The sequence below is a fragment of the Scyliorhinus canicula genome, chromosome 4 (assembly GCF_902713615.1).
Source record: "Scyliorhinus canicula chromosome 4, sScyCan1.1, whole genome shotgun sequence".
Taxonomy (NCBI): Eukaryota; Metazoa; Chordata; class Chondrichthyes; order Carcharhiniformes; family Scyliorhinidae; genus Scyliorhinus; species Scyliorhinus canicula.
The window spans coordinates 151,763,560-151,780,511 of NC_052149.1; the positions used below are offsets into that span (position 1 = coordinate 151,763,560).

Here is a 16,952-nt window from a genome sequence, read left to right on the forward strand (position 1 = left end):
GTGTGTGTGTGTGTGCTGTGTGTGTAGTGAGATTGAGTGTGTGTGTGCTGTGTGTGTAGTAAGATTGAGTGTGTGTGTGTGCTGTGTGTGTAGTGAGATTCAGTGTGTGTGTGTGCTGTGTGTGTAGTGAGATTGAGTGTGGGTGTGCTGTGTGTGTAGTGAGATTGAGTGTGTGTGCTGTGTGTGTAGTGAGATTGAGTGTGTGTGTGCTGTGTGTGTAGTGAGAGTGAGTGTGTGTGTAGTGAGATTGAGTGTGTGTTGTGTGTGCGTAGTGAGATTGTGTGTGTGTGAGCTGTGTGAGTAGTGAGATTGAATGTGTGTGTGTGTAGTAAGATTGAGTGTATCTGTATTTGTAGTGAGATTGAATGCCAGTGTGTGTGTGTGCTGTGTGTGTAGTGAGATTGAGTGTGTGTGTGCTGTGTGTGTAGTGAGATTGAGTGTGTGTAGTGAGATTGAGTGTGTGTGTGCTGTGTGTGTAGTGAGATTGAGTGTGTGTGTGTGTATAGTGAGATTGTCTATTATCATAACGCTGTCCACTGTCTAAATATCTGTTGCTGCTGCCTCGGCACGTGGGTGGGCGTGATATTGTCAAACGCCGGTAGTAACCAGAGACACAAAGAGAAAGGGGGAGAGTGAGAGCGAGTTTAGGACACATCGGCTTCCCAGGAACGGACGGGCTGTTTCCTGAGCACCCAGGAATTGGCAAAGTGAGGAGGGAGTGACGCGATGGAAAACCAGTCCCAATATCCACTTGACGATCTTTTGTAACCTTGTGTTGGAAAATGAGAATTGGGGGGGTTGATATTTACAACTGGAAGAAAATTGAAGAGGGCGTTTTGATTTGACACCCAGAGCTCTCTCCTCCTTCCCGACTAAGTTGGTGATTTGGAAAGTTCAGCGTGTGTTTGTGTGGAGGGAGCTGGATGCAGCAGCCAGTGCCGGCGCTGTTCTCGGTGCCCAGAGCCGGCCAGCCAGCCAGTGAAAGCTGCACGAAGCTGACAGGGAGACCCAGCGCAGTGTCAACTGTTCCAGTATGATGGTCCCCAGCATCTCCCTCCTCCTGGCGCTTGTCGGTAAGTAAAACACCTTCCGTCCTGATCAAAGAGCTGGACCGCATTGTCATTTGTTTACTATTTGCAGAATCGATATATGAAATCTATACTATCTTAAAATAACAGGAACATTTACATCTGAAATCCACTTTAAGTTCCTTTTCTGATTGGCTGCCTCTTTTAGAATTGTGTCTTTCTGGTCTTTCCTGTGGCCCAGTTGTTGATGCTGTTTGAGAAGTGTAAAACGGAATAAATGGAACAAACCCGATAAGATTAGGAAGTATCTAAACGTGCTTTTTAAATGTGGCTAATTTATAAACAGCAGCGCAGGGTGTCAGAACGCTGATGATTGTGATCAAAGCCATAGGGAGTCTATAGAAGACCGAGGTCGCCACACAAAGGGACACTGATTAGTAACATTGTCAGAATTATTCTGGACTTGTCTTTAATTCGACTAAATGACTTCGATTTTGAGAAATGAACAAAAGAAATTACACAAATGTGATATAAACTGTAGTTTCAACGCATTGCTGCCTGTGCGATACTCGTTGTTCACCAGTAGCCCAATAGTATCTGTCAGTACCCCATCTGCCCAGTGCTGCCTGTACCCCGCCATCTGCCCAGTGCTGCCTGTACCCCGCCATCTGCCCAGTGCTGCCTGTACCCCGCCATCTGCCCATTGCTGCCTGTACCCCGCCATCTGCCCAGTGCTGCCTGTACCCCGCCATCTGCCCAGTGCTGCCTGTACCCCGCCATCTGCCCAGTGCTGCCTGTACCCCGCCATCTGCCCATTGCTGCCTGTACCCCGCCATCTGCCCAGTGCTGCCTGTACCCCGTCATCTGCCCAGTGCTGCCTATACCCTGCCATCTGCCCAGTGCTGCCCGTACCCCGCCATCTGCCCAGTGCTGCCTGTACCCCACCATCTGCCCAGTGCTACCTGTACCCCGCCATCTGCCCAGTGCTGCCTGTACCCCGCCATCTGCCCACTGCTGCCTGTACCCCACCATCTGCCCAGTGCTGCCTGTACCCCACCATCTGCCCAGTGCTGCCTGTACCCCACCATCTGCCCAGTGCTAACCTAACCCATCCATCTGCCCAGTGCAGCCTGTACCCCACCATCTGCCTAGTGCTACCCTAACCCCGCCATCTGCCCAGTGCTGCCTATACCCCGCCATCTGCCCAGTGCTGCCTGTACCCCGCCATCTGCCCAGTGCTGCCTGTACCCCACCATCTGCCCAGTGCTGCCTGTACCCCGCCATCTGCCTAGTGCTACCCTAACCCCACCATCTGCCCAGTGCTGCCTATACCCCGCCATCTGCCCAGTGCTGCCTGTACCCCGCCATCTGTCCAGTGCTGCCCTAATCCCACCATCTGCCCAGTGCCGCCTGTACCCCGCCATCTGCCCAGTGCTGCCCTAATCCCACCATCTGCCCAGTGCTGCCTGTACCCCGCCATCTGCCCAGTGCTGCCTGTACCCCACCATCTGCCCAGTGCTAACCTAACCTATCCATCTGCCCAGTGCTGCCTGTACCCCACCATCTGCCCAATGCTGCCTGTACCCCACCATCTGCCCAGTGCTGCCTGTACCCTGCCATCTGCCCAGTGCTTCCTGTACCCTACCATCTTCCCAGCGCTGCTTGTACCCCACCATCTGTCCAGTGCTTCCCTAACCCCGCCATCTTCCCAGCACTGCTTGTACCCCGCCATCTGCCCAGTGCTGCCTGTACCCCACCATCTGCCCAGTGTTGCCCTAACTCAGCCACCGGCCCAGTGCTGCTTATACCCCACTATTTGCCCAGTGTTGCCTGTAACCCACAATCTGCTCAGTGCTGCCTGTACCCCGCCATCTGCCCAGTGCTGCCCATACCTGACCAACTGCCCAGTTCTGCCTGTACCCCACTATCTTCCCAGTGCTTTCTGTACCCCACCATCTGCCCAGTGCTGCCTGTACACTACCATTTTCCCAGTGCTGCCTGTACCCCACCATCTGCCCAGTGCTAACCTAACCCAGCCATCTGCCCAGTGCTGCCTGTACCCCACCATCTGCCCAGTGCTAACCTAACCCAGCCATCTGCCCAGTGCTGCCTGTATCCCACCATCTGCCCAGTGCTAACCTAACCCAGCCATCTGCCCAGTGCTGACTGTACCCCACCATCTGCCCAGTTCTGCCTGTACCCCACCATCTGCCCAGTGCTAACCTAACCCAGCCATCTGCCCAGTGCTGCCTTTACCCCACCATCTGCCCTATGCTGCCTGTACTCCACCACCTGCCCAATGCTGCCTGTACTCCACCATCTGCCCAGTGTTGCCACAACCCTGCCATCAGCCCAATGGTGTCCAGGTCCACCATCCTCCCAGTGCTACCTGTACCCCACCATCTGCCAAGTTTTGCCTATAATCCCACCATCTGCCCAGTGCGGCCTGTACTCCACCAACCAGCCCTGTATGGCCTGTACCCCACCATTTGTCCAGTGCTGCGTGTACCCCACCAACCGCCCAGTGTGCGGCCTGTACCCCACCATCTGCCCTGTGATACCTGTACCCCACCATCTGCCCATTGCTGCCCCTAGTCCACCATCTGCCTATTGCTGACCTAACCCAGCCATCTGCCCAGTGCTGCCCTAACTCGGCCATCTACCCAGTGCTGCCTTAACTCCGCAATCTGCCCAGTGCTGCCTTTACCCTGTCATCTGCATCATGCTTTCTATTTGATACACCTGCACAATATGCACTTGTACTATAATACCCCTGTGATGTGACTTGACTTGTACTATTTATACAGATGTTCTGTACCACATCAGCAGTACAATGCTGCTTGATCAATGAGGTCAGTCTTATATGATCTTTATGATATCATTAGTACAGTATCAGTTTTGTAGACCACCTATATAATGCTACATGTACAACCACATTTGAATAATAATGCCTGAAGAGTATTGTCAATACCATGCTGCTTGTACTATGGCACATGAAAATTTGCGGAGCAATATTGCTTGTACACCACCAGTATAATACCAACCCTACAATGTAGTCAACAACAAAAAGGTTTCATACAATTGCGGGCAATAAAGAGAATAATTAGGGGAATTTGCACGATTGGCTATTTGAATAACTTGGCAGGCAATCGATCCCTACTTAAAATGTTGTTAATCTGCTTTAAGCTCTTGCCAGCAATATTCTGAAATCAAACTTCAAGAACTTGGCCCGCAGTCAATTGTAAGAAAGCATGTTCTACCTCAAGTGTCTCAGCACAGCTTCTTTTATTGATCCGCTTCAGGCAAAGCAACAGATGGAAGGTTTCATTTGGGGTGAGCTCGATACCTTTCGCCGCTGAAGTGGAAATGAAAACTAGATGAGTGGAAAGATGGCGTTTGTGTTTCATACCGACAACAGTTACTGCCTGTGTCTTGAGTTCTGTTTCAAAAATACGGGATGTAGCTGCGAAGTGAAGCAATGTTGGAGTAATTTGTCTTTAAAAAAAAATCACAACACAAGATGTATTAACTACCCCACATCCAGTTATATACTTTCAGTTTTCGTGGTGCTTGATGACAGAATTATTATTTGTATGCTTTTGTGGTCACGTCCATCTTTTCAACAAGTAAGGAATAGACGAGGAATGAATTTATCAAAAATCTGATTGCAGGCGGGGAACCATTTACCCCTGTGCTAATTCAATCGCACTAGAAAATTACTTTGACATTGTGCTAGCATGAAATAATAATGGTTTGTCAATGGATGATGCAGTGGTGCTGAGGGCAGTGATGCACAAAATGAAGGTTCAGGACAATAGTGCTCCATGGTAAAATAACCCATCTTAACCCCCCTCGATTAGACTCCAGCCTGTAATTCACTCTCCATGACCCTGTAAAGGAACCACACAAAACCCTCACATAGATTCAAACCTGTGCCTCACTCCCCACAGTTCCATTATTCTCAATAGTCTTATTGATACCTGGATGGGTCATCATTGAATTAAAGTGGAGAGGTATGTCAAAGCCTCCTTTTTCTTCTGCAACTCAAATACAAATGGCGGATCGAGTTGTTTTCACATATCTTGGTTATTTCTTTAAAACATTGTTCTCAGGATGTGGCCAATGCTAACAAGGTTGACATTGATTTCCCATCCCTGGTTGACCGGAGAAGGGCCTTCTGGACCTTTACCTTGAACCACTGCAGTCCATGTATGTGCTTAATCAACAGCAGGGTTAGATGCGGAATTCGCTGGATAATGAAGGAATGGTGTGTGACTTGGAGCTGAGGCTGTTATATATCTGTTAACTAAATTCCCATATGATATACTAGTCTGTAACTAAACACAGTTTTGACCCCATTTGGAGTATTGTGAGCAGTTTTGGGCCCCATATCTAAGGAAGGATGTGCTGGCCTTGGAAAGGGTCCAGAGGAGGTTCACAAGAATGATCCCTGGAATGAAGAACTTGTTCTTTGAGGAACGTGTGAGGACTCTGGGTCTGTACTCGTTGGAGTTTAGAAGGATGAGAGGGGATCTTGTTGAAACTTACAGGATACTGCGAGGCCTGGATAGAGTGGACATGGAGAGGATGTTTCCACTTGTAGGAAAAACTAGAACCAGAGGACACCATCTCAGACTAAAGGGACGATCCTTTAAAATAGAGATGAGGAAGAATTTCTTCAGCCAGAGGGTGGCAAATCTGTGGAACTCTTTGCCGCAGAAGGCTGTGGAGGCCAATTCACTGAGTGTCTTTAAGACAGAGATAGTTAGGTTCTTGATTAATAAGGGGATCAGTGGTTATGGGGAGAAGGCAGGAGAATGGGGATGAGAAAATATCAGCCATGATTGAATGGCGGAGCAGACTCAAAGGGCCAAGTGGCCTAATTCTGCTCCTATGTCTTACGGTTTTATCGCAGCAGTTTATTCTCAAGGGAGCAGGATCTACCAGTTTCAGAGTTATCTTGGCATCAGGGAGAGGGAGAGATAAACTATTGTCTGACTTCCAAAAATGATCTACAAAAATGGGTGCATCGTAAGAAGAGCGACGGCACTCTGTGCTGGCTCATGGTAGGCTTGAGGCTTGAGTCAAATTCAACTCTGGGCCTGACTTAAACATCACAGGTGAGGTGTGGAGGTGAACCAGAAGTTTCACTCCAGCTCAAAACCAAGCATGATGGGGAATAGGCTGATTCCTACACTGAACTGACAGTCAGCATGGATCTAGGATGGGATGGGGTGGATGGGAAGCAATGCCAGGCAGGTGATTCCTGGAAGGTTTCCAGAAGGCACACACAAGTGGGCAGGAAAGCTTTATTTGTGGAATCAGGGGGGTCATCCTCAGAGGCCTGGAAAAATATAAACTGAATTTTTCATTTTTGAGTTGCTCAAAATGCTTTCATGGAATGTGGACGTCGCTGGCTAGGCCAGCATTTTGTTGCCCATCCCTAACTGTTCTTGAGAAGGTGGTGGTGAGTTGTCTTCTTGATCTGCTGTAGCATGTGTTACAGGTACACCCACAGTGCTGTTCGGCAGGGAGTTCCAGGGTTCTGACCCTGCGGCTGTGAAGGAACAGCGATATAGTTCCAAGTCAGGATGGTGTATGGTTTGGAGGGGAGGTTGCAGGTGGTGGTGTTCCCTGCATTTGCTACCCTTGTCCTTCTAGGTGGTAGAGGTTGTGGGTTTGGAAGTTGCTTTTTGATAGAATGTATGATAGAGACTGCTCCCACTGTGTGTCAATGTTGGAGGGAATGAATTTTTAAGTTGTTGGATGCCGTGACTTTGTCCTGGATTGTGTCAAGCTTATTGAGTAATTGTCATTCAGGAAAGTGGGGAGCATTCCATTGCACCCTCAATAATGATGGACAGGTTTGTAGATAATGGACAGGGCTTTGGAGAATCTGGTAAGTTACTTTGCACAGAATTCCCAGCCTCTGACCTGCACTTATAGCCACATAGCTGATCCAGTTATGTTTCTGGTTAATGGTAACCCCCAGGATTTTGATAGTTGGGAATTCATCCATTGAATGTTAAGAGAAGATAGTTAGATTCTCTCTCTCATTGGAGGTGGTCATTGCCTGACACTTGCATGGCATAAATTCAGCCGAAGCCTGAATGTTGTCCAGGTCTTGCTGCATATGGATACAGACTGTTTCAATAGCTGAGGAGCTGTGAATGGTGCCAAACATTGTACATTCATCAACAAACATCCTCACTTCTGACTTTATGATAGACAAAAGGTCATTGATGAAGGGGCTGAAGATGGTTGGATTTAGGACACTACCCTGCCGAACTCCTGCAGTGATGTTCTGGGGCTAAGGTCTCCAACAGTCAGAACTATGCTCCTTGGTGCTTGGTATGATTCAACCAGTGGAGGTTTCTTTTCCTGATTTCCAAAGGCTTTAAATCTGCCTTGATACCATATTCCATCAAAAGCTTTAACCTGTCCCTACTCCGCTCCGAGATCCCCAGTTGCTTCAAGAAGACCACCATCATACCAGTGCCAAAGAAGAACCAGACAACATGCCTCAATGACTACTGTCCAGTGGCCCTGACTTCAATCGTAATGAAGTGTTTCGAGAGGTTGGTCATGAATAGCATCACCTCCATACTCCCAGAATGCCTTGATCCACTGCAATTCACATACCGCCGCAAACGGTCCACAGCAGACGCCATCTCCCTGGCCCTATACTCATCCCTAGCGCATCTCGACAACACCCACATCAGGACCCCCACATTAGACTCCTATTTATTAACTACAGCTCCGCCTTCAACACCATAATCCCAGTCAAGCTCATATCAAAACTCGAAAACCTAGGACTTGGCTCCTCACTCTGTAACTGGATCCTCAACTTTCTGAACCACAGACCACAATCAGTGAGAATAAACAACAACATCTCCTCCGCAATAGTCCTCAATACCGGGGCCCCGCAAGGCTGCGTACTTAGCCCCCTACTATACTCCCTGTACACACACAACTGCATGGCAATATTTGGTTCAAACTCCATCTACAAGTTTGCTGACAATACGACCATAGTGGGCTGGATCTCGAATAACAACGAGTCAGAATACAGGAAGGCGATAGAGAACCTAGAGGATTGGTGCAGCGACAACAATCTCTCCCTGAATGCCAGCAAAACTAAAGAGCTGGTCATTGACTTCAGGAAGCAAAGTACTGTACACACCCCTGTGAGTCTCACCAGGCCGAGGTGAAGATGGTTAGCAGCTTCAAATTCCTAGGGGTACACATCTCCAAAAATCTGTTCTGGTCCACCCACGTCGACGCTACCACCAAGAATACACAACAGCGCCTATACTTCCTCAGGAAACTAAGGAAATTCGGCATGTCCACATTAACTTTGCCCAACTTTCACAGATGCACCATAGAAAGCACCCTATCTGGCTGCATCACAGCCTGATATGGCAACTGCTCGGCCCAGGACCGCAAGAAACTTCAGAGAGTCGTGAACACTGCCCAGTCCATCACACGAACCTGCCTCCCATCCACTGACTCCAGCTACACCTCCCGCTGCCTGGGGAAAGTGGGCAGCATAATCAAAGACCCCTCCCACCAGGGTTACTCACTCTTCCAACTTCTTCCATCGAGCAGGAGATACAAAAGTCTGAGAATACGCACAAACAAATTCAAAAACAGCTGCTTCCCCGCTGTTACCAGACTTCAAAATGACCCTCTTATGGACTGACCTCATTAACGCTACACCCCTGCATGTTTCTCCCGATGCCGGTGTTATGTAGTTACATTGTTTACCTTGTATTGCCCTATTATGTATTTTATTTTATTTTCATGTTCTTAATAATCTCTTGATCTGTTCGCAGAAAAATACTTTTCACTGTATCTCGGTACACGTGACAATAAACAAAATCCAAATCCAAAGCTGCCTTGATATCAAGGGCAGTAATTCCGAGCAAACACCTTGAGCTCAGCTTTTTTGTCCATGCTTGTAATGAGGTCAGGAGCTGAGTGGCCCTAACAGAACCTAAATTAAGTATCGGTGAGCAGGGCGTTGCAGTGTAAATGCTACTTGATGGCACTGTTGACAACATCACTTTATTGATGATTGAGGGGAGTAGAATGATGGTGCAATAACTGGTTGAGATAGATTTGACCTGGCCATTTTCCATGTTGTGAGGTAAATGCTGGTGCTCCTGGTACAGCATGGCTAGATTGCCCCCCCAGTTCAACATACGGTGCAGCTAGACCGAGCAGGTGGGGTGGTAGGTCCACCCATTTGTACCTGAAGTTTGCAATTGAGGTCCTCCAGCCAGTAGAACATAGAACAGTACAGCACAGAACAGGCCCTTCGGCCCTCGATGTTGTCCTGAGCAATGATCACCCTACTCAAACCCATGTATCCACCCTATACCCGTAACCCAACAACTCCCCCCAACCTTACTTTTAAGGACACTACGGGCAATTTAGCATGGCCAATCTACCTAACCTGCACGTCTTTGGACTGTGGGAGGAAACCGGAGCACCCGGAGGAAACCCACGCACACACGGGGAGGACGTGCAGACTCCACACAGACAGTGACCCAGCCGGGAATCGAACCTGGGACCCTGGAGCTGTGAAGCATTTATGCTAACCACCATGCTACCGTGCTACCCCAGTGTAGGTCTTCAACTTGTATTTTTGAGAGCTTAACACCTTTTCCAAGGAGGTGCCTTTCCAAACCAATATGGCATGCAGCACAATTCAGACATTGCCGATCAAGAAGTGAATTTTAATGGTCCATTCCTAATTTTATGCAAACCAGAATCATGTTTCTTCAGACCAGAGGATGGTAGACAATGGTGTCCCCCAAAGGTCAATGTTAAGACTGCTGCTTTTTGATATAAATATGAATTACTTGGATATTGAAATACAGTTAAAATTTTAAAATTTGCTAATGATACCAAACTTGGAAGGGTGGTGAACAGTGAGGATGATGCTAATCAATTGCAACAGGGCATGGTCTAGCAGAAAGGGCTGACAAGGGGCAGATGGAATTTAATGCAGTGAAGTGTGAGGTGATGCATTGGGATGGGATAAATGGGGGTGCAACAAATATACTTGCTGGCATAGTTCTAAAGGGTGGGCAGGGACCTTGGAATTCATGTACATAGACCACTGAAAGTGACAGGACATATTGAGAGCAAAGCAAATGGGACCTTGGGGTTTATAAAGGCATTCATTTAAAGAGTAGGAAAGTTATGTTGGACCTCTGGGTAGACCACAACTAGGAGACTGCATTCAGTTCTGCTCGCCACACTTCAGGATGAATGCAAGGCTCTTTTTGAGGAGTTTTATCAGAATAGTTCCAGGGAAGAGAGATTTAGCTTCAAGGTTAGGTTGGAGAGGCTGGTGTTGTTCACATTAGAACAAAGGAGGTGGAGGTGAATTGGAAATCTGCTTGAGGCGTGCAAGATAATGACAGGTTTAGATAAGGTAGACAAAGAAAACCTGCCCCCCATTAATGGTGGTACACGGAACAAGGAGACACATATTGAAGGTTTGGGGCAAAAGATGCAGGGGATGAAGGCAGAACTTCTTTACACGGCCAGCAGTAAGGACCTGGAGTGCCCTGTCCAAAAGGATGATGGAAGAGAAGATAAATGATTTCAAAGGAAAATTGAATAGGTATTTGAGAGAAATAGCCTTTCAGGGTTATAGGGATAAAGTGGGGGAGTGGAACATACTGGACTGCTCAACAGACTGGATGGGACAAATAGCTCCCTTCTGTGCCATCATGGGTGCGATTGTACAGACATTCTGCATCTGAAAGGCTGCTATCTGCAGCGTAGCATGGCTGATAGAAGCCGGGAGTCCCCACTCCGGGATCTACCCGGATCGCAACGCCTCGCGAGACCTAACGCGATCTCATGAGACGCTGCGATGAAAATACCAACCATTGTGGGCAGGATCACTTTTTGGCAAATCTGCATATTAAAATGAGACAGCTAGCCTCACTTTAATGTGCAGATTCCCGAGGCACCCGTGGCATGGGATCATTCCCCATCACCTCAGAGACCTCAGGCAAGCACCATTCAGTACTGGCCTCCACAAATGGGGACCAGACAGAACGGCACTTGTGGGAGTCTCCCAGGGGATCGGAGGCCCCCAGGTGCATGCCTCTTTGGGCAGGGTGGCACCCTGGTGTCACCTGGGCACCCTGGCAGTGCCAGTGTGGTGCTGTAGCAGAAACAGGTCTAGCTCTCTTTTGAAAATTTTATATAAACAGCCTGGATCTCAGCAGATAAGTGCTGAGCTCTATGAATTACCTAGATTGGCAGATGAAATAGGGGCTGGTTAGGCACAATGGGCTAAACAGCTGGCTTGTAATGCAGAACAAGGCCTGCAGTGTGGGTTCAATTCCCGTACCGGCCTCCCTGAAGAGGCGCTGGAATGTGGCGACTAAGGTGCTTTTCACAGACACTTCATTGAAGCCTACTTGTGACAATAAGCGATTATTATTATATTATTAAATACAGGATTTGCAAGTGACCAGAGTGGAATGAGCAGTAAAATCTGGGGATACAGGTGAGAATGTGTAAAATAAACAATCTATAACAATACTTGCTTTTTGTCTATGTGGACTGTTTTGATTGGTAATTATAAGGGACGTTGGTGGGTTTAATTTGCTGGGTAGTGCCTGGTGCACTCAGAGGACTGGAGGGCACGATGAACTTGCAGCTGCAAATGGTTGAAGGCAGCAGTGGCAACGAGGTGGGGTCCGACAACAAGGTTGCTCTGGCTGGAAAGAGTGTTCCCTTGACGGATGTGATGGAGTTGATGGGAGGGAAGGAAGGTATGTGATCGGGATGAGACGATTGGCATAGGAAGGTTGGGATGGGGATGGTATGGGAGGGAGAGAATAAGATGATTGAATTGGTCAAGTATGGCAAAACATGGACATTATTTGGTGCAACTTGTTGTTTGAAATTGTTCTTTAAAAATAAGGGATTGCCCTTTTACATAGACACATAGATACATAGAAGATAGAAGCAGGAGGAGGCCTTTTGGCCCTCGGCCATCGTGGCTGATCATCCAACTCAATAGCCTAATCCTGCTTTCTCCCCATAGCCTTTGATCCCATTCTTCCCAAGTGCTATATCTAGCCTCCTCTTGAATACATTCAAAGTTTTAGCATCAACTACTTCCTGTGGTAATGAATTCCACAGGCTCACCACTCTTTGTGTGAAGAAATGTCTCCTTATCTCTGTCCAAAATGGTTTACCCTGAATCCTGACTGTGACCCCTGGTTCTGGACCCATCATTGGTAACACCTTCCCTGCATCTACCCTGTTTAGTCCTGTTAGAATTTTATAAGTCGCTATGAGATCCCCCTTCATTCTTCTGAACTCCAGCGAGAACAATCCCAACCTAGTCAATCTCTCCTCATATGACAGTCCTGCCATCCCTGGAATCAGTCTGGTAAACCTTCGCTGCACTCCCTCGAGAATGAGAACATCCTTCCTCAGAGAAGGAGACCAAAACTGCACACAATGCTCACTAAGGCCCTGTACAATTGCAGCAACACATCCCTGCTTCTATACTTCAAACCTCTTGCAATGAAGGCCAACATACCATTAGCCTTCTTTACTGCCTGCTGCACCTGCATGCTTACCTTCAGTGAATGGTGCACAAGGACACCTAGGTCCCACTGCACACTCCCCTCTCCCAATTTACAACCATTCAGGTAGTAATCTGCCTTCCTGTTTTTGCTTCCAAAATGAATAACCTCACACTTATCCAAATTATACTGCATCTGCCATTGATTTGCCCACTCACCCAACCTGTCCAGATTTTGCTGTAGGATCCTGATGCTCATTACAATTCACCCTCCCACCTAATTTGGTATCATCTGCCAACTTTGAATGTTACATTTTGTTCTCTCATCCAAATCATTAATATATATTGTGAATAGCTGGGGTCCCAGCACCGATCTCTGTGGTACCCCACTAGTTACTGCCTGCCAATTTGAAAAGGACCCATTAATCCCTACTCTTTGTTTCCTCTCTGCCAACCAGTTTTCTATCCACCTCAATACATTTCCCCCAATCCCATGCACTTTAATTTTGCACAATAATCTCTTATGCGGTAATTTGTCAAACGCCTTCTGAAAGTCCAAATATATCACATCAACTGGCTCATCCTTAACGACTGTATTGATTACCTCTTCAAAGAATTCCGACAGATTTGTCAAGCCTGATTTTCCCTTCATAAATCCATGCTGACTCTGACTGATCCTGCCACTGCTTTCTAAATGTTCCGCAATAAAATCCTTGATAATGGATTCAAGTATTTTCCCCACTACCGATGTTCGGCTTACTGGTCTATAATTCCCTGCTTTCTCTCTACCTCCCTTTTTGATGTGAGCTACCCTCCAATCTGCAGGGACAGTTCCAGAGTCTATAGAATTCTGGAAGATGACCACCAATGCATCCACCATTTCCAGAGCCACCTCCTTAAGCACTCTGGGATGCAGATTGTCAGGCCCTGGGAATTTATCCGCCTTCAATCCCGTCAGTTTTCCCAGCACCATTTCTCTACTAATGTTGATCTCCCTCATTCTCCCATTTCTGGGATCTGATTTGTGCCCTCATTTGTGAAGACAGAACCAAAGTATGGACAGATATGAGAAGAATTTTTATTTCTCAGAGGATTGTGAGCCTTTGGGACTCTCTTCCTCAAAAAGCAGTCGAAGCAGAGTCTTTGAGTATTTTAAGGCAGCGGTAGATAGATTTTTGATAAGCAGGGGGACGAAAGGTTATTGGGGTTAGGCGGAAATGTGGAGTTGAAGTTACAATCAGATCAGCCCATGATTTTAATGAAGGGCTGAATGGCCTTCACTTGCTCCTAATTTGTATGTTTGTATGAAAGATTTTGGGCGAGATGCTCCCAAAACGGGAGAAATCGTAAAGCTGCCGTAAAACCCGGGCGGGTTTTACGGCAGCGCGCCCCTTCCCGACGGGGGACCGATTCTGGTCCCCCGTCGGGGCTAGCAGCCCGACGTCGGAGGCTCCGACAAGTCGGGCTTAACGAAAATCGTTAAGCCCGCTTGCCGGAGTTAGCGCCGGCTGACGCGTCATATGACGTCAGCCGCGCATGCGCAGGTGGGAAGACTCCACCCGCGCATGCGCGGGTGACGTCATCGCGTTTTTGCGCGAAACCCGCGCATGCGCGGGCCGGGTTGCCCCTCAGCCGCCCCGCGTATTGATACTGCGGGCCGGCGGAAGGACAAATAGTGCGCGGGCATCGGGCCCGCTGCCCGCGATCGGTGCCCACCGATCGCGGGCCCATGGCACCCTTGGCACGGCCGTGGTACTGCCATGCCAATTGGTGCCATGGTTATTTTTGGCGAGTTTGTCACGACGTTTTTACGAACGGCAGGACCAGGTGTGTTTGCCGTTCGTGAAAACGGCGGAAAGGGCTGGGACTTCGGCCCATCTAACAGCTGTGAATCGCTGCCGGCCGTAAAAAAACGGCGGCAGCAATTCGTGTCGGGACTTCGGCGGGGGGGTGGGAGAATAGCGGGAGGGCGGGAAAAATGTCGGGAAGGCCCTCCCGCTATTCTCCCACCCGTCGTGGGGGGCGGAGAATTTCGCCCATTCTTTGTCCTGGAGGTGGCGTTTCACTAGATTTCAATGGAATTTGTTTTCAAAAAGTTGTCTGGCGAATTAAAAGAATGCATCAGCATTGATTCTATAGGAAAAAGGTGATAACAGTCGATGTTCTCCCGAGTTTATACCCACAAACCTGGGCTCAGGGAACAGTTGTGACTCAAATCCTAAACAAGGACTTTGTCATGGAACAAGATTGACAGTTAGGAAGCTGTTTTCTTCAATGACAGATTTCAAGAAAATAGTGGGCGCGATTCTCACAAAACGGGAGAAATCATAAGGCTGGCGTCAAACCCGGGCGGGTATGACGGCAGCGCGCCCGGTCCCGACCGGGAACCGATTCTGGTCCCCGGTCGGGGCTAGCAGCCCGACGCCGCAAGCTCCGGCATCACGGGCTTAACGAATTTCGTTAAGCCCGCTTGCCGGAGTTAGCGCCGGCTGACGCGTCATATGATGTCAGCCGCACATGCGCGGATTGGAAGACTCCAACCCGCGCATGCGCGGATGACGTCATCGCGTATTTGCGCGAATCCCGCGCATGCGCGGGCCGGGATGCCCCTCAGCCGCCCAGCGAATGGATACTGCGGAGCGGCGGAAGGACAAATAGTGCGCGGGCATCAGGCCCGCTGCCCGCGATCGGTGCCCACTGATCGCGGGCCCATGGCACCCTTGGCACGGCCGTGGTACTGCCGTGCCAATCGGTGCCATGGTTATAAAAAGCGAGTTGTTCCCGCCGTTTTTACGAACGGCCAGACCAGGTCTGTTTGCCGTTCGTAAAAACAGCGTAAAGGGCTGGGACTTTGGCCCATCGAACAGCTGTGAATCGCTGCCGGCCGTAAAAAAACGGCGGCAGCGATTCGTGTCGGGAGTTGGGCAGGGGGGGGGGGGGAGCATAGCGGGAGGGCGGGAAAAATGTCGGGAAGGCCCTCCCGCTATTCTCCGACCCGTCGTGGGGGTCGGAGAATTTCGCCCAGTGTTTATTCCTTGAACGATATTAGGCCGATCAGCTATAAACCTATCTTTTTATTTCAGGAGTAAACCGCTGCAACTAATTTTACATTCGCTGGCTTGTTATCAGATGTGGAGAAGTAAAAGAACTCCAGAAAAGTTTCCTTAATTTATTACAGTATCAGTTATGTCTGGTTTTGTTGTGGGCTACTGTCAGAATAGTTCAGACCATCTTGTAATTATGATCAGCCAACATTTTAACAGCAAGTCATGAGATTAAATTTTGAGTTGCTATAAATGTCCCAATTTATTATATATACGTAATTTTGACCTTTGCCTGAAGGTATAAAGTACCAGACGTTGGATCATCTGCGTGTTAAGTATCTCCCTCAATTTTTATTTCCTTTGACATTGAGATATATAATGGAGGCTTATCCAATAGCTCCTGCTTTAGACTGTCACCCAAAGTCAAAAGAACAATGTGATTAGTCATCACTCAGTCCTGTTTCCAGAACCCTCTTTTATGTACCACTCTTACCGTTTAGCTGCAGTCGACAGTATTGCTTCTGTCTGAAATTTGCTTTGTTTTTCACACCACTCTCCCCTCAACCCGGCTCATTTAACTTTGGATTCATCTTTAACCTGGTGCATTAAGAGGGCGGCACGTGGCACAGCTGCCTATGGCGCTGAGGACCCAGGTTCGAATCCCGGCCCTGGGACACTGTGTGGAGTTTGCACGTTCTCCCCGTGTCTACATGGCACGGTAGCATTGTGGATAGCACAATGGCTTCACAGCTCCAGGGTCCCAGGTTCAATTCCGGCTTGGGTCACTGTCTGTGCGGAGTCTGCACATCCTCCCCGTGTGTGCGTGGGTTTCCTCCGGGTGCTCCGGTTTCCTCCCACAGTCCAAAGATGTGCAGGTTAGGTGGATTGGCCATGACAAATTGCCCTTAGTGTCCAGAATTGCCCTTAGTGTTGGGTGGGGTTACTGGGTTATTGGGATAGGGGGAGGTGTTGACCTTGGGTAGGGTGCTCTTTCCAAGAGCTGGTGCAGACTCGATGGGCCGAATGGCCTCCTTCTGCACTGTAAATTCTATGTGCAGGTTAGGTGGATTGGCCATGCTAAATTGCCCCTTCATTGGAAAAAATAATAATTTGGTACTCTAAATTTTTTTTAAACCTGGTGTTTTACTATAGCAAGCTTAGACTTACATTTCTTTTCTCTAAATCACATAATACTTCAAGGGTAGGCTATTGGGCCCATCTTAACTCATCCATCCAGATTTGTCCCATTGCCTCCCTTTTGCAGCATCTAACTCTTGCTCCTTTGATGGAATATGCTCCAGCATGGAAGCGATG

At 48.5% G+C, this 16,952-nt stretch overlaps 1 protein-coding gene across 2 annotated transcripts in view; it reads left to right on the forward strand.

Moving 5' to 3' along the window:
- The first annotated feature begins 565 nt into the window (after nt 1-565).
- LOC119965081 (GDNF family receptor alpha-4-like) overlaps nt 566-16,952 on the forward strand; it is a 40,068-nt gene continuing 23,681 nt past the window's right edge. For both annotated transcript variants that reach the window (XM_038795359.1, XM_038795360.1), the window contains exon 1: nt 566-1,073. In XM_038795359.1, coding sequence (XP_038651287.1) covers nt 1,034-1,073 — 40 coding nt within the window. In that variant the 5' untranslated portion in view covers nt 566-1,033. The remainder of the gene's footprint in view (nt 1,074-16,952) is intronic.